Source organism: Bos javanicus, chromosome 3 (genome assembly GCF_032452875.1).
Source record: "Bos javanicus breed banteng chromosome 3, ARS-OSU_banteng_1.0, whole genome shotgun sequence".
NCBI lineage: Eukaryota > Metazoa > Chordata > Mammalia > Artiodactyla > Bovidae > Bos > Bos javanicus.
In genome coordinates, this window is record NC_083870.1 from 9,500,128 (window position 1) to 9,523,340 (window position 23,213).

Below are 23,213 nucleotides of genomic sequence, written 5' to 3' on the forward strand. Positions count from 1 at the left end.
CTATTGGATAGACTGATGTAGTTAGTGACTCATGGTCAAATCTTACAGCAGCGGTCCCTTGAGTCTTTTTCACATGGAGTGAAAATCAGAGACATTTTTTATGACCATGAGCATGGTCCACTGGTCCATTGCTTTGAGTAATGGATATGAAGAATCACTTTTTTTGGTTTTGCAAACCACTTTTTTTTTGGTACAGGGTCATGATCGTGGAGTTAACTGGGCTGCATTTCACCCTACTATGCCACTCATTGTATCTGGGGCAGATGACCGTCAAGTGAAGATCTGGCGTATGAATGGTGAGTGAGGTAACAGTGTTATCATACCTAAAATATTGGCTGCTGACCAGCAAGCTGAGAAAGTCAGGTGTTCTGGATTTAGTGACCCATTTTTCTACCTTAGGTTGTTAGGCTTATCCTGGGAACATGACAGTTGCTCTATTCCCTTTTTTTCATTTGATGGTATCCTGATTTGGAGGAGTATGAACGTAATTTTAATAAAGAATTCCATTTATCCAACAGCTGTTTATTGAGTACCTACTTTGTATTAACCATTGTTCAAGGCTCTGAAGATACAGTGATGACTAAACCAGATAAAATTCCTGCCGTATGAAGCTTTTATAATGGCAGCTAGTGACAAGGCAGGGTAAGGAGATGAAGAATGACAGAGAAGAGGTGCTATAGTTCATCTTCTTTATGAAATAAAGAAATACTTAGATTCAGAGTCATAAATGAAGGAAATTTACCTATTAGAAAGAAGTGGGATACTACTTAAGATTTTGTAGTATCTAGCATTTGGTTGGCACCCCACTCCAGTACTCTTGCCTGGAAAATCCCACGGATGGAGGAGCCTGGTAGGCTGCAGTCCATGGGGTCACTAAGAGTCGGACACGACTGAGCGACTTCACTTTCACTTTTCACTTTCATGCCTTGGAGAAGGAAATGGCAACCCACTCCAGTGTTCTTGCCTGGAGAATCCCAGGGATGGGGGAGCCTGGTGGGCTGCCGTCTATGGGGTCGCACAGAGTCGGACACGACTGAAGTGACTTAGCAACAGCAGCATTTGGTTAAAGGATGTCATAATTCAAAATCCCAAACTTACAGTAGTAGGGAATTGTGGTGACCTAATTCTTTTTTGTCTTTCAGAATCAAAAGCATGGGAAGTTGATACCTGCCGAGGCCATTACAACAATGTATCTTGTGCTGTCTTCCACCCTCGTCAAGAGTTGATCCTCAGCAATTCTGAGGACAAGAGTATCCGAGTCTGGGACATGTCTAAGCGGTAAGGGGGTTACAGTGGTGTGTGACCAAACCCAGGAGAAAGCCCCTTTCTCTCTTTTACTCTGTTCTTTTAAAAAATCAGATTAATAATTTTTGTTTCTTATCATCCTCTGCATATAGAAAAATCAAATTATATTTTATGAAAACTTGAAGGTGAGAGGGTAACAGGCAGGAAGGCCAGGGGTCTCCAAACAGAGCAAATAGCCTGCAAGTATCAGACATTTTTATCTCTCTTAAGCTGCAGGAGGAAACAAACTAGCGATATTTTTTTCCTTCTCTATGCAAATTTAAAAGGAGATTTCTCTTAAAATACTGTGTTGCCATAATGACACCTGGTTTCACCTGAAGTTAACTATTCCCAAACCTTGAGATAACCAATGCATTTTTTATGGAAGTGTTTGTCTTAAGTTATGCTAATATACTATACATTTACCCCAAACTCTGTCTTCAAGTTGGTCCTGCCTAATAGCTCAGAACCTACTTGACAAACCAGTATGTTATACTCAGATATTGTTGCCTTAATCTATGTAAATGAAACTATCTGTATGGTAACCTGTCCTTCTACAAGATTCAAGTTAATCATTTTATGGCCTAGGATGAACCATTTGGTGCCAAGATTATCCCAAAATGCATCTTATGGGTGAGGGGCCTGGTGCGATTCTGAGTTTTAAGACATTCCTTTCTTTTATTAACAGACTGCCAGTGTTATAACATCCAGCTGAAGACTAACAGGGGGGTACTCTTTCTGCCCCCTTCTGATGCCTATGTCAAAAGCTTTCTCTATCTCCTTTATACTTTATTAAAACTTTATTACACAAAAGCTCTGAGCAATCAAGCCTCGTTTCTGGCCCCAGATTGAATTCTTCTCCTCCGGGGGCCAAAAATCCTGGTGTCTTTGTGTGATTCAACAACAACCTTTCAAAGGGACCCAGAGATTAGCCATCATTTACAAATTTTCCATCAAATAGAAATTTCTGCTTGTGTTCTTTTTCTGCTTTATATTTAAGCAGTTTCTTCTGTAGCTACAGAAATAAGGAATATTAAATGAAAACAGTATGGTAGAAAATTATGATGAGTGGGGAAGTCTTAATACCAAAGCAATAGAGTCGGTTTAAAGTCCTCTTTCTGTTCTTTGGTAGAATTTGTGGCTGTCTTTATTTAAAATGTGTCCCTTCACTGTACTTGGTTTACTTTTTATCAGTGTGTTGGCCTACAGCTCAATACTCTTGTATGTGATAGGCTGAAGTTTTCTTGGAAATTAATATTTTTCTTTGTATACCTTTTGCTTTCCTAGCACTGGAGTTCAGACATTCCGCAGGGACCATGATCGTTTCTGGGTCTTAGCTGCCCACCCTAACCTTAACCTCTTTGCAGCAGGTAAGGGCCATTTCTTCTCTTTTTCCCTTTGGTTCAGTTTTTAAGACTTGAGAGTGATTCTCCATTAACTTTGTCTCCAGTAAGTATATCGTAGGATGACAAGGCAAAGTAAAAGTCTAAGAGCCATGTAGTTGAAGCTTTTCTCCTTTTCCCCCCTATATCTTCTTGGCACAGTGTTCTTTTTCCTCCAAAATTCATTTAATAATGAAGCCCATTCTCTCTCTCTTTTTTTTTTTGTGGGGGGGGGGGTGAGGGGGTGGGCACACCATGTGGCTTGTGGGATCTTAGTTTCCTGACCAGGGATTGAACCTGGGCCCTTGGCAGTGAAAGCACTGGGTCCTAACTACTGGACTGCCAGGGAATTCTCCTACAGCCCATTCTTCTTGATTAGTTCCTTAGTTCCTTTTTGATTAGGAGACTTAGAGACTAATACTGGACACTTGAGGTTCTCAGACTGAGGAGCTAGAAGCTGAGTGTTACTCATCAATTTAGCAGATGCATACTGAGTATCAGCCCTAGTCTGGGTGCTGGTATTCTAGCAGTGTATAAAACAATGTCCCTTACTTTATGGAACTTTTTGAGTTATAATAATTTAATATATTGTATTTGGTTTGTTAATATTTTGTTAAGGATTTTTGCATCTATGCTCATCAAGGATATTGGCCTGTTTTTGGCTTCTTATGGTCTTTGTCAGCTTTTTAGTATCAAAGCAATGTTTTACTCATTAAATGAGTTAGGAAGTGTTCTTTCCACTTCAGTCTTTGGAATAATTTGAGAAGGATAGGTATTAACTATCAATGTTGGTAGAATTTACCAGTGAAATCATCTGGACCTGGACTTTTGTTTTTGGGGAGTTTGTGGATTACTGATTCAATTTTGTTAGTAGTATTTGGTCTATTCAGGTTTTCTGTTTCTACATGACTCAGTCTTTGAAGATTGTATGTTTCTAGGAGTTTATCCTTTTTTTTCTAGGTTGTCTAATTTGTTGGCATATCATTGTGGTATTCTCTTATAATCCTTTGTATTTCTGTGGTATCAGTTGTAATTTTTCCTCTTTCTAATTTTATTTGGGCTTTCTTTTTTTGTGATGAGTCTGGCTAAGAGTTTGTAGATTTTATCTTTCAGAGAGCCAATTCTTAATTTTTTTCCTTCCTTTTTTTTTGGTTTCTATTTATTTCTGCTCTAATCTTTATCGTTTCTTCTTCATACTCACTGACCTTTGCTCATTCTTCATTTTCGGGGTTCTTTAATATATTTAGATTGCTTGAGATTTTTCTCGTTTCTTGGAAATAAACCTCTTTCACTGTGAACTTCCTCTTAGAGCCGCTTTTGCTGTGTCCTATAGATTTTGTTTCCAGTTTCATCTTTTTCCAGGTATTTATTTCTTCTTTGTTATTTTTGTTGACCTACCTGTTGTTTGTAGCTTATAGTTTAGTCTCTATGTGTTTGTGTTTTATCTAGATTTCTTCTTCTAGTTGATTTCTAGATTCATACTTTTATGGTTGAATAAGTCACTTGAAATTATTTCAGTCTTAAATGTATTGAGCCTTGTTTTGTGGCCTAGCTTGTGATCTGGAGAATGTTCAGTGTGCACTTGAAAAAAATGTTCAGTTCAGTCACTTAGTCATGTCCGACTCTTTGCAACCCCGTGGACTGCAGCATGCCAGGCTTCCCTGTCCATCACCAACTCCCAGATGGAAAAGAATGTATTCTGTTGCTTTTGGATGGAATGTTCTCTATTAATTCTGTCTGGGAATGTGTCATTTAAGATCAGTGTTTCCCTATTGATTTTCTGTCTGTATGTGACCTGTTCATTGATGTTGGTAGAATATAATGTCCTTTACTATTATTGTGTTGTCAGTTTCTCCCTTTATGTCAGTTTCTCCCTTTATTTCTATTAATGTTTGCTTTATATATTTAGGTTTTCCTGTGTTGTGTGGTTAAATGTTTGCGAATATTATATCCTCTTGTTGGATTGACCCGTTTATCATTATGTAATGCCCTTTGTCTTTTGATATGATCTTTGTTTTGAAATCTGTTTTGTCTAATATAAGAAATGTCCCAATTTTCTTTTCTCTTACATTTGCATGAAATATCTTTTTCCATTCCTTCACTTTCAGTCTGTGTGTCTTTAAATCTAAAGTGAGTCTCTTGTAGGCAGCATATAGATAGATCTCATTTTTTTTTTTAATCCATTCAGCCACCCTAAGTCTTTTGGTTGACACATTTAGTCCATTTACATTTAAAATAATTATTGATAACCATTTGCTTATTGGAGGAGGGCATAGCAGTCCACTCCAGTTGCCTGGAGAATGTCATGAACAGAGGAGGAGACTGGAGAGCTATAGGCCATAGTATTGCAAAGAGTTAGACACGACTGAAGTGGCTTAGCAGAGCACAGCATGGCATGTGCTTATTGACATTATGTTAATTTTTTTCTGGTTGTTTTTGTAGTTCTTCTCTGTTTCTGTCTTGTTCTCTTGGTTTCTTCCCTTGCAGTTTGATGGATTCCTTTAGTGTTAGTACGTGTGGATTTTCTCTTTATTTTTTGTCTGTCCATTGTTTGTTGTTACCATAAGGTTCATATATATTGAACTGTATATATATGTCTATTTTAAGCTGATAGTCACTTAAGTTCAAAGAGATTCTAGAAGAGCTCCATTTTTAACACACACCTCATTTGTTTTTGATGTCATATTTTTATTTTGTGTATCCCTTTTTTTTTTTAATTTTTATTTATTTATTGCTGTGTTGGGACTCAGTTGCAGCACACAGGATCTTTCGTTGCAGTGTGCAGGCTTCTCTCTACTTGTGATATTCAGGTTCAGTAGTTGTGGCCTGGGGGCTTAGATCTCACACCCTGCATGTGGCATCTTAGCTCTCTGACCAGGGATTGAACCCACATCCCCTGCAGTAGAAGGCAGATTCTTAACCACTGGACCACACAGGGAAGGACCTCCCTTAACTATTTATTATAGTTGATTGTACTACACCTGACCATTTAACAGTGTGGAAACTGGGGGCACTGACCGTCTGTGCAATCTAAAACCTGTGTATAAGTTTAAAGTCGAATCTCTGGATGTGTTGTTCCATATTTGAAGATTCAACCAACCATGGATTATGTAGTATTATCATACATACTTGGTGAAAGAGAACTGCATATAAGTGAGCCAGTGCAGTTAAAACCTGTATTGTTTAAGGGTCAGCTGTTCTCCCTGTCTTTAACCTTCATATTAGCTTTTTAAGTGGTTGATCCACTGCTTTTACTATGTGTTTGCTTTTACTAGTGAGATTTTTCCTTTCATGTATTTTCTTGTTTCTAGTTGTGGCCTTTTCTGCTTAAAGGAGGCCTTGACATTTCTTATAAGGCTGCTTTAGTTGTGATGAATTCTGTTAAGGTTTCGCTCGTCTGAGAAACTCTCCAATTCTGAATGATAGCTTTGCTGGATAAGTAGTATGTCTTTTCCTTTAAATGTATCGTGCCATTTCTTTTTGGCCTGTAAAATCAGCTGATAGTCTTACAGGATTTTTCTTGTATGTGATTGTTTTTCTCTTGCAGCCTTTGAGATTCTCTTTTTAACTCTTGCCATTTTAATTAAAATACGTCATGGTGAAGATCTCTTTGGGTTCATCTTATTTGGGAATCTCTGCTTCCTGGCCCTTGATATATATTTCTGCAGGTTAGGAAAATTTTCAGTCATTATTATTCAAATAAATTTTCTGTTCCTTTCTCTCCTTTGGGAATCCTATAATGCAAAAGTTAGTATGTTTGATGTTGTCCCAGAAGTCCCTTAAGTCTCCTCACTTAAAAAAATTTTTTTTGCTGTTCTGATTGATTTCCACTCTTCTGTCTTACAGATCACATATCTGTTCTTCTATTTCATCTAATTTGTTGATTCTCTCTAGCATAATTTTTCAGTTATTGTATTCTTCACTTGTGATTGGTTTTCTTATATTTTCTTTGTTGAAGTTATCACTGAGTTCTTCCATTCTTCTCTCAAGTTTGGTGGGCATTATTATGATTGCTTCTTTGAACTCTTTATCAGGTGAATTACTTACCTCTTTCATTAGGGTTTTTTCTGGGGTTGTTTTGTATGGAACATCTTGTCTCTTCATTTTGAATGACTTTTGGCATTTGTTTCTGTGGATTTAAGCAAAACAGCTACCTCTCCTGGTCTTCACAGAGTGGCCTTGTGTGAGAGCATCTCCTGTGTAGACTGCACCTGGTGCTTTGGCAGGCTGGCTGGAGCTGGAGTGCACATGGGCAGGCGTAGGCCCTGGGGAGTGTGGGCCGGTGGCATCTTGGTGGGATGGCTGGGGCTGGAAATGGGCCTGGGGCAGTCCCTGGGGAGCGCTGTGCCTGAGGCCCTGAAATTTTTGTTTGTAGTGAAGGGAAATAGACCCATAAAACAATGAATATGTGAAACATTGTATGGTGAAAACTGCTTTAAAGGAGAGTTAAGCAAAAGTAGGTGGGATAGAGAGGGAAGAGTGTAGGACTGCCGCTTTGAAAAAGTGAAGAGGAATCACATATGCATTGACAATAGGAACAGCAAATACAAAGACCATGATGTGAGAGACGTTTAACATGTTGAGGAACATCACAGTGGCCAATAATAGGTGAAGTAATAGAAGGTAAGACCAAAGCAGAATGGACTTTGCCTTGTAGGCCATTCGAATTTAAGATTCTATCCTGAATGAATGGAAAGCCATTGGAAGGTATTGGGTAGGGGAGTGACATGATCTGGTTTATGTGTGGAGTGCACACTTGGAGGACAAAGATTGAAAGTTTTTCTGAAGGATGGATAATGCTGGTAGAGAAAAGTGAAACATTTTTAAAAAACAGAATCAGGAAGTCTTTTTAAACTAATATTCATTTATTCAGCACATACCTTTTATGTTTATTATATGATAGTGACTGGGGAATGATGGAAATTATTGTAATTTATGCTTTCAGGGAGCTCAGTGTATAGTGGGGGTGATATACCTAAACAATTACAGTGCAAGATAAGTGCTATGATGGAGGTTTGTACGGGCTGTTAGAACACGAAGGAGGACTTGTCTAATGTGCTAGTATGATAGAGTGAGTATTGGGGAAGGATTTACAGGTGTTCACTTGAATAAAGATTCCAAGAATTGTGGGCATTCAGACAAATAAAGATTGCATTTAAATGTCTTAACTTTGTTTGTAGCATACATACACAGTCATTATCTTCATGTATCTGCTGTTTCCAGTTTTTTTTCTTATCTGCAACTAATTCTTCCTCCCTTTCCCTGTGGCCCAGGCCATGATGGTGGCATGATTGTATTTAAACTGGAACGAGAACGGCCAGCCTATGCTGTTCATGGCAATATGCTCCATTATGTCAAGGACCGATTCTTACGTCAGTTGGATTTCAACAGCTCCAAAGATGTAGCTGTGATGCAGTTGCGGAGGTAAATTAGACTAATTTCTTCCCTCCAAATTGTCTCATCTGTTACCATGATACAGTACCTGCAAACTGGACTCTTGTTCTTTTAACAACATTTTGGATCTCATCTCCTGTCACAGATAGAATCCCCAGGAGCATGTTGGGCAAGGTCATGAGACGAATGGGAGTGCCCCTGTTAAGAATGTTAGAGATCCTGAGGAAAGGAAATCGTACAGCCAGTTTGGCAGGTGTCTTGAAAACTGGAGAAAGTTTCCTGGTTGAGAGTAGCCCAACTTGGTGACAGACCTGTTTGCCTTTATTTGGCATTTCTTTTCTATAACTCTTTCTTTGCTTTTCAGCAAAATGCACACAACTCTAAACCAGAATATATGTCTCTGGAAACTCTTAACTCTGAAGATACAATAACCTCTGGGGTGCCTGGGAAAAGGAGCTATCCTCTTGGAAAGCCAGCTGTATTAGCATGCTGAAACATTCATGGTAGCAAGCTTTGGCATAAGGGTTTGACAGTCACCCTCCAGCATTACTACAATAAAAAGATGGGTTTATGTTAATATTCCAAGGGACAGGAGAAACTAGCCCGAAGCAAATCACATCATGTTACTCTGCGGTGTCCACTGCAATTATGTGTAGGAATTTGTACCCAGGAAGAACCAGTCTCACTCACTACAGTGAGTGCTCACCATACCTTGTGTTGAATAAGTAGACTTGTACTAGGTGAGCTTTTTAAAAACACTTCACTCAAAGCTGAAATAGGGGAGTCCCTAAGTCTTAAAGGAAGGAAGAAATAGATGCATTATTCATTAATTTTTTATTCTTGATTATAAAAGTGATAAGTATATGTGTAAAGATTAAATAAGAAGGAAGTACAGGAGTAATTCCTTTTTTCCTGTTTTCATTATATCTCTTTCCTAAATTTCTCTTTTCTTGGTATACATATCTCTAGTGGTTCCAAGTTTCCAGTGTTCAGTATGTCGTACAATCCAGCAGAAAACGCAGTCCTACTGTGTACAGTAAGTAAACCTCCTGGCATTTCCTCATTTCCCATAGGTCTGTTTCATACCCGTAGAGGATCTCTGATGGCTTCTTAGAAACTATTTAATGGTCATTTTGAGAGAGCTGAAATAGTAAACAAAGGCTCAAACCAGGTAGACTTCTGTTCTCATGTTCAGGGTTTGTGTACTTATATCTGTCATAAGGCTGACAACTTCTAAACTTAATGGAGCATCAAGTCAAATCACCCAAATCACTAAAAGTAATTTGAAAGTATGTTTGGGACTGTATCCTATGCAAAGGAGATGCTTATCTTGATCTCTCTATTTAGGTGAAAATAGTAGAGCTGATTTTGAGAGGCATTCCTTTCGTTATTGTTATCTTGGGGCCTCATTTCTTGCCATACAATTTTTTAAAAAAGGAAACAACATCCTAATTTTATTGCCCTGGTTGCCAAATCAGAAGAATGAAAACTCATTTTTCCCAATAGGACTTCTAGTTTCTGATCCCAGTCCTTTTTCAATATCTTAACTGTCCCATATTTTCCTCCTGGCAATTTTCTTTTTTTTTTCTAATTTTATTTTATTTTTAAACTTTACATCCTTCAAACAGACTTTAAGTTGATGAGTTTACTCAGGTGGGGCATTGGAATATTGGTTTCTTAATCTGTTAATTTGTGGAATAGAGAGCAGTCCTTGCTTTCATTCAGAAATTATGTCTTTGAAAGATAAAAGGAAAAGTTGCGAAGAATTGGACATGACTTAGCGACTCCAACAACAGCAACAAAACTTATGTGAATGCTGAGTTCTCTGGCAAAGAGCCCTATAATTTTTAGCTGTAGAAGCATCCAAATGTCCTCTGAGTGAAGGGTGTGGAGAGTATAGTTTCAGATTGCTATCTGTGTAATGATACTGTTTTCTATGTCAGAGTAAACTGGTATCTTGGGGACTCCTACTAACAATTTAATTTCTCCCATTCCTCTACAGAGAGCCAGCAATTTAGAAAATAGTACCTATGACTTGTATACCATCCCCAAGGATGCTGACTCCCAGAATCCTGATGGTAGGCATTCTCTTTGTGTTCCCAGCTCTGCTCCTAGCTCTCCTCACCCGAATCATCTCTTCTCTTCAAGTTTTTCATTCCATCCCCAGGCCATGGCCACATCACTCATGTCGTTGGCAGGTGCTGCTGCCAATTGCATCAGAGGCGACCATGGTGTGAAATATTCATGTTCCTCCTCCATTTTATTACTCCAGCTAGATATATATATTTTATAATTTGGTTATTAGACACTCTCCATTTTCTCTTTCAGCACAGCATGTTATCCTAGTTTATTGTCAGCTGATATGACTTTCACCCTGGTAGTTTCATTTATTTAAAAATGTGGTTCCAATCTTGCAATGTCTCATCCTGGGACTAGGGATTTATGCTCTCCCATCCATATCCAGATCCGATTTGCTTCCTTTTGCATGTCAAAACGATGAGGCTGTTAACAGCCCCACACCCCACCAGGGATCCCAGGATCCAGCTGAGACCCTGCCTACCTCTTCCATCACCACCATCCCTTGTTAATGTCCTTACCATTAGCACTTGCTGACAAAACATTCTCAGAATAGATTGGAGTCTCCTTTAGTGTACTTCCTCCAGCTGATTTGTAGGTCAGAGGCTTGTACCTCAGGTCCCTACTCTTAACAGCATACTTCCATGATATTTTAGACCCCATCAACAGAGTCTGAGAGATACTTTGCTAGTTCTGCCCTATTGTGGGTGCTCCTGTGTCATTATTGCTGCTAATATGATCACTGTTCTATAAGTGCGGTCATGGTGAGAAGAGAAAACCTATATGTCTTTGGTATCCATAAATGAAAAGTCTCCCTTATAAATTAATCAGTTGAGCCATTTCTGACCAATTTTTTTTATCTAGTCCCTGCTTATCCATCCCCTTGCTTCCTTTCCCCATCTGTTTACAGTTAATAGAGTCTAAAATATTTTTGCTTTCTCTTATAACCACTTTTATTTTCTCCTTTCCATTTTATGAGGGAGATGATAATTATTAAAGGAATAAAGATAGAGTCCAATGATAGGGAACATAGAGGAAGAGAAAGAGCAAAAGCTGGAATAATGTGGTTCTCCAGCCCCTGGAAAATGGGACTGTTGGTTGTGATAATAACTAATTTTGTTAAAATTGCCTGAGACCTCTGGTTGTCAAGGGGTGGCCTGGCAAGGCTGGCCAGTGTGTATTGTCCAGTGTCCTGCTGATACTGATAGATAAGAGTATTTAGTGCATCCTTCTGTGTATCCCCTTTGAAGTTTCCCAGAGGGTGGAGTGCCTATTTAGAATTCTAATTAGTCAGTGAAATACTTGGAAACTGAGAAGCATTTTGTAACTTTCTTCCTGGTATTAAGAATGATTGATTGACATTAATGGAGCAACAACTTGGTGCAAAATTCTGCCCAGCATAGAACTGCCTGGATTTAGTTAGGAACTCTGTGCCCCACCCTGCTCTACTAGGAGGTCTGTATTTGCATGTTAAAAGCAGCAGAGCAGCTGGGTCCTGGAGAGAGAGCTGTGTCTCTCCTCTAGCTTGTTGAGACAGGAGGTCCAAGATACTCACAGGCTGCTTGCTTTGTGCCACAGCTTGGCCAGAGAGGCCCTGCTCGTTAACTTGATGGAGTGTGCTGTCTCCCAAGATGGGTGGTCCTTCTCTGCCAGTATATGGTGTTGGCTCAAATCACTTGGCCTAGAGAAAAGAGGCTTGGCAGGGGTAGAGGTTGGAGTTTGGAGGGGACTGGTGGGGAAAAGTCCCTGACAATAGCCTCAGGTTATGGCTGAATTAGTTAGGAAGCAGCTGAACTGGCAAAGCCAGCATGGCAGCCAGCAAGACTGGCAGCTTCATGGCACCTGACTGTGTCACCTGCCAGTAGCTTACCACATGCTCCTGCCCTTTGGTTTTGTTCTTCTTAGCTCCTGAAGGGAAACGATCCTCAGGCCTGACAGCTGTTTGGGTTGCTCGAAATCGGTTTGCTGTCCTAGATCGGATGCATTCGGTGAGTTAAGACTAAAAAGGGAAATTAATTTGGGGAGTGTGGTGGCATTGACCTCTGTATTGCAAAATGAAGAGCATGATTTTTCTCTTATTCTCCCTTGGGCAGCTGTTTTCCTGTGTATTGGCTTCTTTCTCCTAAAAAAAGTGAAAGTGTTAGTCCCTTGGTTGTGTCCCCACGGACACAACAAAGCGTTAGTCCCCTTTGCGACCCCACGCACTGCAGCCTGCCAGGCATCTCTGTCCATGGGATTCTCCAAGCAAGAAGAAGTAGGAGTAGGTAACCTTTCCCTTCTCCAGGGGATCTTCCCGACCCAGGGATTGAACCCAGGTCTTCTGTACTGCAGGCAGATTCTTTACCGTCTGAGCCACCAGGGAAACCCTCTTTCTCCTTAGTTCTACCCCACACCCCTTGGGGAAAAAAAGGCCTTAAAATTGATTTGATTGGGTGGAGGATCACTGTGGCTCTGGGCTTAAGAACCAAGCTAAACTCACTCTTGATAACACAGGGGCCAAAGAAACATCAAATTTGAAATAGGTGAGCTGGTAAGTCCCAGTGGTTAGGACTTAGTGCTTTTACTGCCGGGGCCAGAGTTCAGTCCCTGGTCAGAGAACTAAGATCCCGCAAGCCGTGCAGCTTGGGCCTGTCCCCCTGCCCCACCCCCCCGCCCCAAATAGGTGAGCTGGATAAGGAGTAGATCCTCTGCCTTATCCTACTACATCCATTGGTATTTAAAATATAATGGATTCTAAAAGAGTTAAGCAAAGCTCTCTCAAGAAAATATTTAACAAAAATTTAAGCCCCAGAAGTGCTCTGTTCTCTCTCTGGTTGATTAAGGAATTCAGATTTTAGTTAGACTTAGGATATTTCAATTGAAGAAAAAAGAAGGGCTATTAAGACCCTATCAAGAGGATCTTAGCTAGAGTGGTCTACATATAGTGGTGATTGACCTGGACAGCCAGAAAAAGAAAACAAATGGTTTATCAAAGCTGAGGAATAATTGCTAAGGGACATTGTCACCTGTCGTCATCTTACATGTATTCCTCTTAACCCCACCTTTTATACTCATTTCAGCTTCTGATCAAGAATCTAAAGAATGAGATCACCAAAAAGGTACAGGTGCCTAACTGCGATGAGATTTTTTATGCTGGCACAGGCAACCTCCTGCTTCGAGATGCAGAATCCATCACGCTCTTTGATGTACAGCAGAAGCGGTAACATGTCAGATATCCCTAAGCAGACAGGTTTATAGTGGGGGAGGGTGGAAATCTTTAGTGGGAGCTTTTTTCCCCAAGTGAGTTTGACTTGTGGCTTGGCCAATTTTTGTGCTATAATTCCAAGGCTCTTTCTCATCAGTTTTTTCCCTCTGTGATCACCCTCCATCCTGTACACACACACACAACAAGCGTTACAAGGGGCTTGTTAATTTGTTTTCAGAGCATTTATCTGAACAAAGATTGCTCTTGGGACTTAGAATAGGACCACAGGAATGAATGGCATAGTTCCTGTACTTAACAGAGCTTATGGTGCAGTGGTGAAAATAGACATACACAAGTTCCTAATAACACATGGGAATGAGGGTCAGGGAGTTGAGGAAGGTGGAAGTGTACAGTGTGAGCCAAAATATTTGTCACCGAACTGTAATACAAAAATGCTTATTTGGTGTTAAGAAATTAGGGGGAGAATGGATACATATGTATATATGGCTGAGTCCCTTTGCCATTCACTTGAAACTGCCACAACATTGTGAATCAGGTATACCATAGTACAAAATGTTTTTGGTGTTAAAAAATTAATTAAATGCTAAAAAAAAAAAAAGAGAAATTAGGGTTTACATTAATTTGAAGATAAAGAGGCGGTAAGTCATAACCTGGAACAAGGGGATCAGACCCACTCATGTTTGCCCTTCTCTCTATCCCAGGACTCTGGCATCTGTGAAGATTTCCAAGGTGAAATATGTTATCTGGTCAGCAGACATGTCCCATGTAGCACTACTGGCCAAACATGGTAAGTCTTGATTATATCCACCCTGATTTGAGACCAGCCCCTCCCTCCCCGTCCCTGCCAGCCTACTTCACTCACCCTGTCCAGCAGAGCACTCATGTCCTATGCCTCTTACAGCCATTGTGATCTGTAACCGCAAACTGGAGGCTCTATGTAACATTCATGAGAACATTCGTGTCAAGAGTGGGGCCTGGGATGAGAGTGGGGTATTTATCTATACCACAAGCAACCACATCAAATATGCTGTCACCACTGGGTAAGTTAATTATCTGAAATACAGAATGGGAGAAAGTGGCTTCTGAAAATCACTATCCTGTCTCAAGAGACATACTGAAGTCCTCCTTGAACTGTCTTTATGGAAAAGCGTTGTTTGGCATATATGTGCTGGAGGCATCAGAACATTCTTTTTTCAGCTGTTTTAAAATTGTGTGAAATATGACACAAATATAGAAAATTATATAGGTTATAAATATATGAAATAGCAAACAGTTATATAATGAACATCTGTGTAACTGCCACCCGAGTTAAGAAATAGAACATTTCCCTTTGCCATGTGGTCCCTATTGATCACAACTCTCTCTCTTCACCACACAAAGAAAACGTTATTCTGACTTTTATGATAATTTCTTCCTTGCTTTTCTTTGCAATTTTACCACCATTATTTTATCAATAAAATAATGATTTAATTTTGCCTGCTTTTGAACTTCATATTAATTAAGTCATGCTGAATATATTTTATATTTTGCTTGTTTTGCTCAATATATTGTTTGTAAGACTCATCCATGTTATAGCTCTAATTTATTTGTTTTCATTGTTGTATAATACTCTCTTATATGAATATAGCACAGTTTATCAGTTCTATACTAGACCAATAGTTGGGCGATTTCTAGGTTTTGGCTATTAGGAACAATGTTCTTTTAAACATTCTTATATGTACTCTGGTTCATATGCACATATATTGCTCTAGGGCGTTTCCCGCGAGCAGAATTGCTGGGTCGTAGAACACGCTTATCTTCACATTTGTTCACTAATGTGAAAGAGTGGTTTTAGCAATTTGCATGCCCCCCCAGCATTGTATAAAAGTTTCCTTGCTTGTCACCCTGGCGGGCACTTGCCTTTGTCAGACTCATTTTTGACTGGCAGATATGTGATGTATTTTGTAATTTTACGTTGCTATTATCTGATTCCCAAGGAGATTAGACAACTTTTTTTATTTAGCCATCCATCAGTATTTCCTTTCTTATGAATTTTGTTCAAGGCTTTTATCTTTCATTTAAATAAGTTATCCTTGTTCTTTTATTATAGGAGTTCTTTATTTATCTGAACATCAGTCCTTTGTGACGGCAGTGTATTGCAAGTACTAATATCACCTCCCATTCTGCTGCATATTTTTTTATTCTTTTGAATCCTTTAATGAACAGAAGTTCTTAATGTAGTTGAGTTTATGCACTTTATCATTTATGGATATCAAGTTTTGTGTCCTAGTTAAGAAATCTTTATTGACTCCAAGATCATAAGAACATTCTTTTACCTTTCCTATGACAACTTTATAGTTTTGCCTTTTGCATCTAGGTCTATAATCTACCTGAAGTTGATTTTTGTATATGGTATAAGGTGTAGTGGGCTCAGCTTTACTTTTTCATAAGGACACTCAGGGAGAAGGCAATGGCACCCCACTCCAGTACTCTTGCCTGGAAAATCCCATGGACGGAGGAGCCTGGTAGGCTGCCGTCCTTGGGGTCACAAAGAGTCGGACCTGACTGAGTGACTTCACTTTCACTTTTCCCTTTCATGCATTGGAGAAGGAAATGGCAACCCACTCCAGTGTCCTTGCCTGGAGAATCCCAGGGACGGGGGAGCCTGGTGGGCTGCTGTCTATGGGGTCGCAAAGGGTCGGACATGACTGAATCGACTTAGCAGCAGCAGCAGCAGCAGCGTGTATTGAAAAATACCAACTTTTCCCCATAGTTCTGCAGAGCCATCTTTGTGATATATGAATCACGTTTACAGAAATGCAAAGATCTGTTTTCTTGTGGTCTTTTGTCTATCTGCGATCGAATTCTGCACTGTCTTGAGTGTTATAGTTTTGTAAGTCTTTACATCTGGTAAAAGAAAGTGAAAGTGTTAGTCTCTCAATTGTGTCTGACTGTTTGTGACTCTGGGGACTATAGCCCCCAGGCTCCTCTGTCCATGGAATTCTCCAGGCAAGAATGTTGGAGTGGGTTGCCATAGTAGGTCCACAAATCTTTTCCACTTTATTTTTAGTTTATTAGGCTATTTTCAAATAATTTGAACTTCTCTATTGTATTTTTGTTTTCTATTTCTTAATTTCTACTATTGGCTTTATTCTTTTCCTTCCAAGTATATTCTTTGTTTTAACTTTTAAAAGAACAATAAAGTCTTTGAGATGGATACTTATTAATTTTTAGTCTTTCTCCTAATATTAAACATATAGAGCTCATTAATTTTTGAGTATTCTTCTAATATGTGTGTACTTAACACTATAAATTATCCTTCAAGTATTGTGTTAGCTATAGTCATAAGTTTTCATTTGTAAACTTTTAATTTTTGTTTAGTTTAAAACATTACATGCTTTGCATCATTTCTTTGTATGTCAGAAGTCGTCACACGTACCTGTCTTCTACTTTCGCTTATAGCTTATAAGGAAGGATTTAGCTGTTGATAGTAGTCTAGTGGTGCTTCCCTGGTGGCTCAGCAGTAAAAGAATCTGCCTGCAGTGCAGGAGACCCGGGTTCAGTCCCTGGGTCTGGAAGATCCCCTGAAGGAGGGCATGCCAACCCAATCCAGTACTCTTCCCTAGAGAATCCCATGGACAGAGGAGCCTGACAGGCTACAGTCCCTAGCATCAGAGAGTTGGGCACAACTGAAGTGACTAAGCAGTAGCAGCAGCGGGCTAGTGATTATATATCAGAACTTAAGATTTTTAACTTTCAGGTCTGGTTCTGATAGCTGTGTCTCTTAGACTGTAGAGTATTAGCTTATAAAGAGAAATCATACCATCTGCCCCACCTTTTCCCACTTCACACAAGAGAATCAAATAAGTCTGGCATTTAGTTCTGCTGTTTTTTGACTCACTTCACATCTATACCATTGTTCAAATGGCACTTGAGAAAGGGGTAATGAGAAGATAAAAGATTAGGTCCTAGACTTGTCTTACTTCCTTATAGGCTGGATTTACCCATGCATTTGCTGAAAATTGTGCTCTTCAACTCTTATTCTCAGGGACTACGGGATCATCCGAACTCTGGATTTACCTATCTACGTCACGCGGGTGAAGGGCAACAATGTATATTGCCTGGACAGGGAGTGTCGTCCTCGGGTGCTCACCATTGATCCCACTGAGTTCAAGTTCAAACTGGCCCTGATCAACAGAAAATATGACGAGGTATGAAATGAGGAAGCATATTAGGAGTATTGAGAGGGGCAGTGCTCCTTTTTTCCTATAAATGATCTCTATTTCCTGCCTACCCCACCCCAAATGTCTAGGTGCTACACATGGTGAGAAATGCGAAACTTGTAGGCCAGTCTATCATTGCTTATCTTCAGAAGAAGGGATATCCTGAAGTGGCACTGCATTTCGTCAAGGATGAAAAAACTCGCTTTAGTCTGGCACTGGAGTGTGGAAACATTGAGGTGAGAGAAGTAGGGTTATAAGCCCCATATTGTTGCAGAGGAGGCGAGGGGGTTACGGTGGCCTTGGGAAGACATTATTCTGGGCTTGCTTCTTCAGCCAATGTAATGAATTTTAGGATTTTTTAAGTTGTGGAGCCATCTTCCTGTTGCTTATTTGCCCATTTTTGCTTCTGCCACAGCATTTCTACTGTTGTTGTCATTCTGAGTTAGTCTGAATTCAATAACTTTTACAACAGAAGCATGATAGGATAGAATTAGAAAAACGTCATTATTTCCTTGACATTGATTTGCCGATTGGCTGCTTGGATGAAGGAACACTTACTAAATGTTGAGGTGTAGAGTCTGTAAACATTATTTTTAAGTGGGTGGAAATAGTTCTGAACTTCCTTCTTCCATTACTTCTTCTGAGGAGCCACATTGTTCGTCAGACCTGGCAGATAGGAAATATGATAGCTAAGCAACAATTGACTGTATGAAATCAGCAACTGCTAGAAGATGATTTTGTTGTAAATTTCTGAGGAGGAAGATAATGTGATCTGATACTTCGATCCATGGATCCTAAGGGATCCCATTTGTTGATTGAATTTTCAGTAGAATTACTGAAAGCAAAGCTAGGTGGAATGAAGTATAAAGAGTTGCTTGGAAGATTTATTTAGAGATGGACATTTTGTCTGCAGACTCTGGTTTTCAGTCATAATAACCTCCAACTTGTTAACTCTAATCCTGGGGATTCTTTAGATTGCTCTGGAAGCAGCCAAAGCACTAGATGACAAGAACTGCTGGGAAAAGCTGGGAGAGGTGGCCTTACTACAGGGGAACCACCAGATTGTGGAAATGTGTTATCAGCGCACCAAAAACTTTGACAAACTTTCCTTCTTGTACCTTATCACTGGCAACCTAGAGAAACTTCGCAAGATGATGAAGATTGGTAAGACCCCAGAAACTAAGGATGGGAAGAGGGGTCTTTGTGGGGAGGAAGACGGCAAATAGAGGCAAGAGAGAACTTGAGAGAGAAGACCTAACTGAGTGCCTCTTACTGTCTTGGTGCAGCTGAGATACGAAAGGACATGAGTGGCCATTATCAGAATGCCCTTTACCTGGGAGATGTGTCCGAGCGGGTGCGGATCCTGAAGAACTGTGGGCAGAGTAAGTATCCAGAACTCACATGGGGTGGGGGGTGGCCTCAGGAAGTACTTTCTTTATGGCAAGTTATTCATGTATAGTGGTGAGGGGATTTCCTTCATTGCACATTTTTCAGAAGAGACCGCATGCTCCTACCATGCTCAGAAGACTTTCTTCAAAGCCAAATGGAGGGACAGCCAGAAAATATAGTTTCTCTAGACACTGGTAGGAAAATAGCTAATATCACGGGGAAAGTGGGTTTTAAAAGGTCCTGGAGCAGATACTATAGTAAATGTAGTTGGTTGAATGCCATTAGAGTTTTATTATTTACTTCAAGTCTGGGGGTTTTACTCATATATTTATTTTATATTTAAGGGATATTTTTTGAGAACCCACGGTATATACCAAGCATCACACTAGCACTTGAGGTACATTAGGGAATAAGAAAGGTGAAAGATGTGGTTTGGACCAAGGTGCTGCCTGTGAACAGCTGAGCAGTGGTCAGATTTGGCATATATTTTAAAGGTTGAACCAACATAATTTGTTGAAGGGGACTGATGTGGGGTGTGAAAGAGAAGAGAAAGGAATGAGTTCAAGGTTCTTGTTAACACTGATAGATCTTAAGGATAAGCAACTGTTTTAGTTATTTATCACTGTATAGCTAGTTACCCAAAACAGTAGTTTAAAACAATAAACATTGATTATCTCAGTTTGCAGTGTGACTTAGCTGAGAGCCTCTGGCTCACTAGCTTTCATTAGGCTGCAATCAAGGTGTTGGCCAAGACTGCAGACTTCTCAAGGCTCAAGTGGAGGAGGATCCACTCCCATGTTCACCGTGTGGCTGTGGGCAAGCCTTGGGTCCTCGCTGGCTATCTGCTGGAAGACGTCAGTTTTCTGCTATGTAGGCTTTTCCATAGGGCGGTTCACAGTATGGCAGCTGGTTTCCCTTAGAGCAGGTGGGGGCACCTCAGATTAAGCCGTATCTTTGTATGCTGATTTCACAAATGACATCCCATCATTTCTCCCACGTGCTGTTCATTAGAAGTGAGTCCATAAGTCCAGCCCACACTTAAGGGAAGCGGATTATGCCAGGACTTGAATACCAGGAGGCTGACATCAGGATGCTGATGGGGGTACACTTGGAAATGTAGCTTTACCACAAAATCTGTTTTCTTCACAGAGTCACTGGCCTATCTCACAGCTGCTACCCACGGCTTAGACGAAGAAGCTGAGAGCCTGAAGGAGACATTTGACCCAGAGAAGGAGACAGTGAGTCTTTATGTAAAGTGTCTCTGATTACAGGATTAACTCTGATATCTTGGGACTATTTAAACTTACAAGGGGCTTCCCTGGTGGCTCAGAGGTTAAAGCGACTGCCTGCAATGCGGGAGACCTGGGTTCAATCCTTGGGTCAGGAAGATCCCCTGGAGAAGGAAATGGCAAACCCACTCCAGTATTCTTGCCTGGAGAATCCCATGGGCGGAGGAGCCTGGTGGGCTACAGTCCATGGGGTCACAAAGAGTCGGACACGACTGAGCAACTTCACTTTCACTTTCAAACTTATAAATGTCACTCCCACTGAGATCAAAAGAAGCTCCACAACCTCCCCTACAATGTTCCTGAGAGCTGTTTGCTTTTAACCTTCTTTTGCCTTCCAGATCCCAGACATTGACCCTAATGCCAAGTTGCTTCAGCCACCTGCACCTATCATGCCGTTGGATACCAACTGGCCCTTATTGACTGTGTCCAAAGGGTTCTTTGAGGGCTCCATTGCCAGCAAGGGTAAATGTCCACTTCTTCCATAACATTTTTGTTGTGTGCTTGTTTTGTGAGAAACTGTTCTAGAGAGTACCCTTAGCCATAATGTCCTTTCCATCTATTCTTTTTTCTGTGTGACGCCTCATGGAGCACTGAAATGCCAATCAGAGTTATTGTATAGCCTTTTAAAAACTGAATAAAATCATGCTGAGATCATGAAAATTCAGAAAATAGGAGGGAAAGAGGTCTCTTAGTTCATGCTTCTAACAACCACTGTTAACTTTCGGTGTATTTTCTTAGGTTTTACCATATATGTAGTCATACTCTCCATTCTGTGTTTTATCATTCATGACATACAATCTTAAGATACAAACCTCAGCTGCCTCAATTCTGTCATGTGACTATACTCACTGCCACTCATCTTTACACTGTTTTCTTGGAAAAGTCTACTAATTTGTTTCTTCCGAGTTTCTTGGCAACTAAGAGCCTACTTAAATAGACCTTGGGCATTTTGTACCCAGCACTGCTCTTTCGTCCATATCCTCCCCTCTAACCTTTGTCCTCACACCCTGTTTACACAGTAGTGGTGCTAACTTAGCAAAGATCTCAGCAAGAAATGCCAAGAATTGGTACCGAAGGCTGGTTAGGAAAAGATTGTTTAAGAGGCAGTTTTTGCTAGCAGGAAGGTCAGTTGTTTTCATCTCTCTTCTATTCCTTCATTCTGTGAAACCTATGCTAACCTGCAAGTTAGCATGACATAGATACCACAAAAACAAATAATAAACAAAAACAGTAAGTAGATAAAGCATTGGCACCTGCTTCTTAGGGATACATCTTGCCTGCAGAGGAGGCCGAATCTCAGAGTTAACCGACTATAACCAGCTCCTTTCTGTCCCTTCCCACTGTAGGGAAGGGAGGCGCGCTGGCTGCTGACATTGACATTGACACTGTTGGTACTGAGGGCTGGGGAGAGGATGCTGAGCTGCAGCTGGATGAAGGTAAGATGCTCATCTCGGGCTGTTCTGGGCAGATGGGCTCCTTGGAGTGGGACTGGGCTGTGGGCAGTTCTGCAGGGTCCTGGACCATGGGATCCCAACATTTTTCTTGCCTTTGGCTAAAATTGTCATGTTGCAAATCTATTTTGTGCCTGGATTTTCCTTACAGATGGGTTTGTAGAGGCTACAGAAGGTTTGGGGGATGATGCTCTTGGCAAGGGACAAGAAGAAGGAGGTGGCTGGGATGTGGAAGAAGATCTGGAGCTTCCTCCTGAGCTGGTAAGTGGAATTCTCACCCTTGTATGGTTCTCTCCATTTACCCCTGTGGAGGTCAGCAGCCTTGTCACCCCCCGACCCCTGTCCTAAGGACCCCAAAAGGGCGGAGATCTAGATCCTCCTAATCTGCTCTTTATCTCCCACTTGAAAGATAGAAGAACATAACTAGGGTTGTACAGTGGCAGCTTATGAAAAGGCAGCAAGCTTTTTTGTTTGAATTGGAACTTTTGGTATATAGCTTTTGTTACAACTACTGAAATTTCTACTATTTTGAGAATCATCTTCCACAACCACCACCCCTCACCAGCAGAGGCTGGGAATAAGATAGTTTTGTTTAGATTTATCAGGACAAATTGATGCTTTTGAAGCATCAATTGAAGAATTGATGCTTTTGAACTGTGGTGGTGGAGAAGACTCTTGAGAGTCCGTTGGACTGCAAGGAGATCCAACCAGTCCATTCTAAAGGAAATCAGTCCTGAGTATTCATTGGAAGGAATGATGCTGAAGCTGAAACTCCAATACTTTGGCCACCTGATGCAAAGAGCTGACTCATTGGAAAAGACCCTGATGCTGGGAAAAGATTGAAGGTGGGAGGAGAAGGGGACGACAGAGGATGAGATCGTTGGATGGCATCACCGACTCATTGGGCATGAGTTTGAGTAGACAGGGAGTTGGTGATGGACAGGGAGGCCTGGCGTGCTACAGTCCATGGGATCGCAAAGAGTTGGATGCTACTGTGCGACTGAACTGAACTGATCAGGACAAATTGCTTGAATGCCTTAAAAAATGACTCATTTCTCTTTTTCCCCTAGGATATACCCCCTGGGGCAGCTGGGGGAGCTGAGGATGGGTTCTTTGTGCCCCCAACCAAGGGAACCAGCCCAACTCAGGTAAGCAGAGAAATACAGCTCTGGAGGGGTAAATGTTTGTGAGGTGGCTATACTTGATTACATGTGTAAAGAATATTGACACTCTTCTGTTACAGATATAGAGTAGGATTGTTGGGAAGAGAAAGAGCAAAAGTTCACTTGTCTTGGGTTTTCTGTTCCTTGTTAGATCTGGTGTAATAACTCTCAGCTTCCAGTTGATCACATCCTGGCCGGCTCTTTTGAAACAGCCATGCGAGTGAGTCTTAAAGTTACCTTGGCCTTCACCGAATGTGCCTGGGGTCCCAGGGGGATGGCTGACTCATCTTAACCAGATGGAAATTATTATACCCACAAGGGCAGAGGTGTATATGTATCACCTCTCATCTGCTTTCAGTACGGCTTAGTAATCTCTTA

General features: G+C 40.7%; 1 protein-coding gene across 2 annotated transcripts in view; it reads left to right on the forward strand.

Annotated features, from left to right (window-relative positions):
- Window positions 1-23,213, forward strand: part of COPA (COPI coat complex subunit alpha) — a 43,930-nt gene that overhangs the window by 16,985 nt on the left and 3,732 nt on the right. Inside the window, exons 8-27 of one of the 2 annotated variants that reach the window (XM_061401509.1) lie at window positions 197-296; window positions 1,143-1,278; window positions 2,572-2,654; window positions 7,940-8,090; window positions 9,030-9,096; window positions 10,063-10,138; window positions 12,042-12,124; window positions 13,196-13,335; window positions 14,043-14,128; window positions 14,216-14,381; window positions 17,369-17,531; window positions 17,633-17,779; window positions 18,518-18,707; window positions 18,830-18,925; window positions 20,082-20,170; window positions 20,560-20,683; window positions 21,568-21,657; window positions 21,824-21,933; window positions 22,743-22,820; window positions 22,987-23,055. In XM_061401509.1, the coding sequence (XP_061257493.1) occupies window positions 197-296; window positions 1,143-1,278; window positions 2,572-2,654; window positions 7,940-8,090; window positions 9,030-9,096; window positions 10,063-10,138; window positions 12,042-12,124; window positions 13,196-13,335; window positions 14,043-14,128; window positions 14,216-14,381; window positions 17,369-17,531; window positions 17,633-17,779; window positions 18,518-18,707; window positions 18,830-18,925; window positions 20,082-20,170; window positions 20,560-20,683; window positions 21,568-21,657; window positions 21,824-21,933; window positions 22,743-22,820; window positions 22,987-23,055 (2,244 nt within the window). The remainder of the gene's footprint in view (window positions 1-196; window positions 297-1,142; window positions 1,279-2,571; window positions 2,655-7,939; window positions 8,091-9,029; window positions 9,097-10,062; window positions 10,139-12,041; window positions 12,125-13,195; window positions 13,336-14,042; window positions 14,129-14,215; window positions 14,382-17,368; window positions 17,532-17,632; window positions 17,780-18,517; window positions 18,708-18,829; window positions 18,926-20,081; window positions 20,171-20,559; window positions 20,684-21,567; window positions 21,658-21,823; window positions 21,934-22,742; window positions 22,821-22,986; window positions 23,056-23,213) is intronic. The other variant, XM_061401519.1, reaches the window with a different exon arrangement.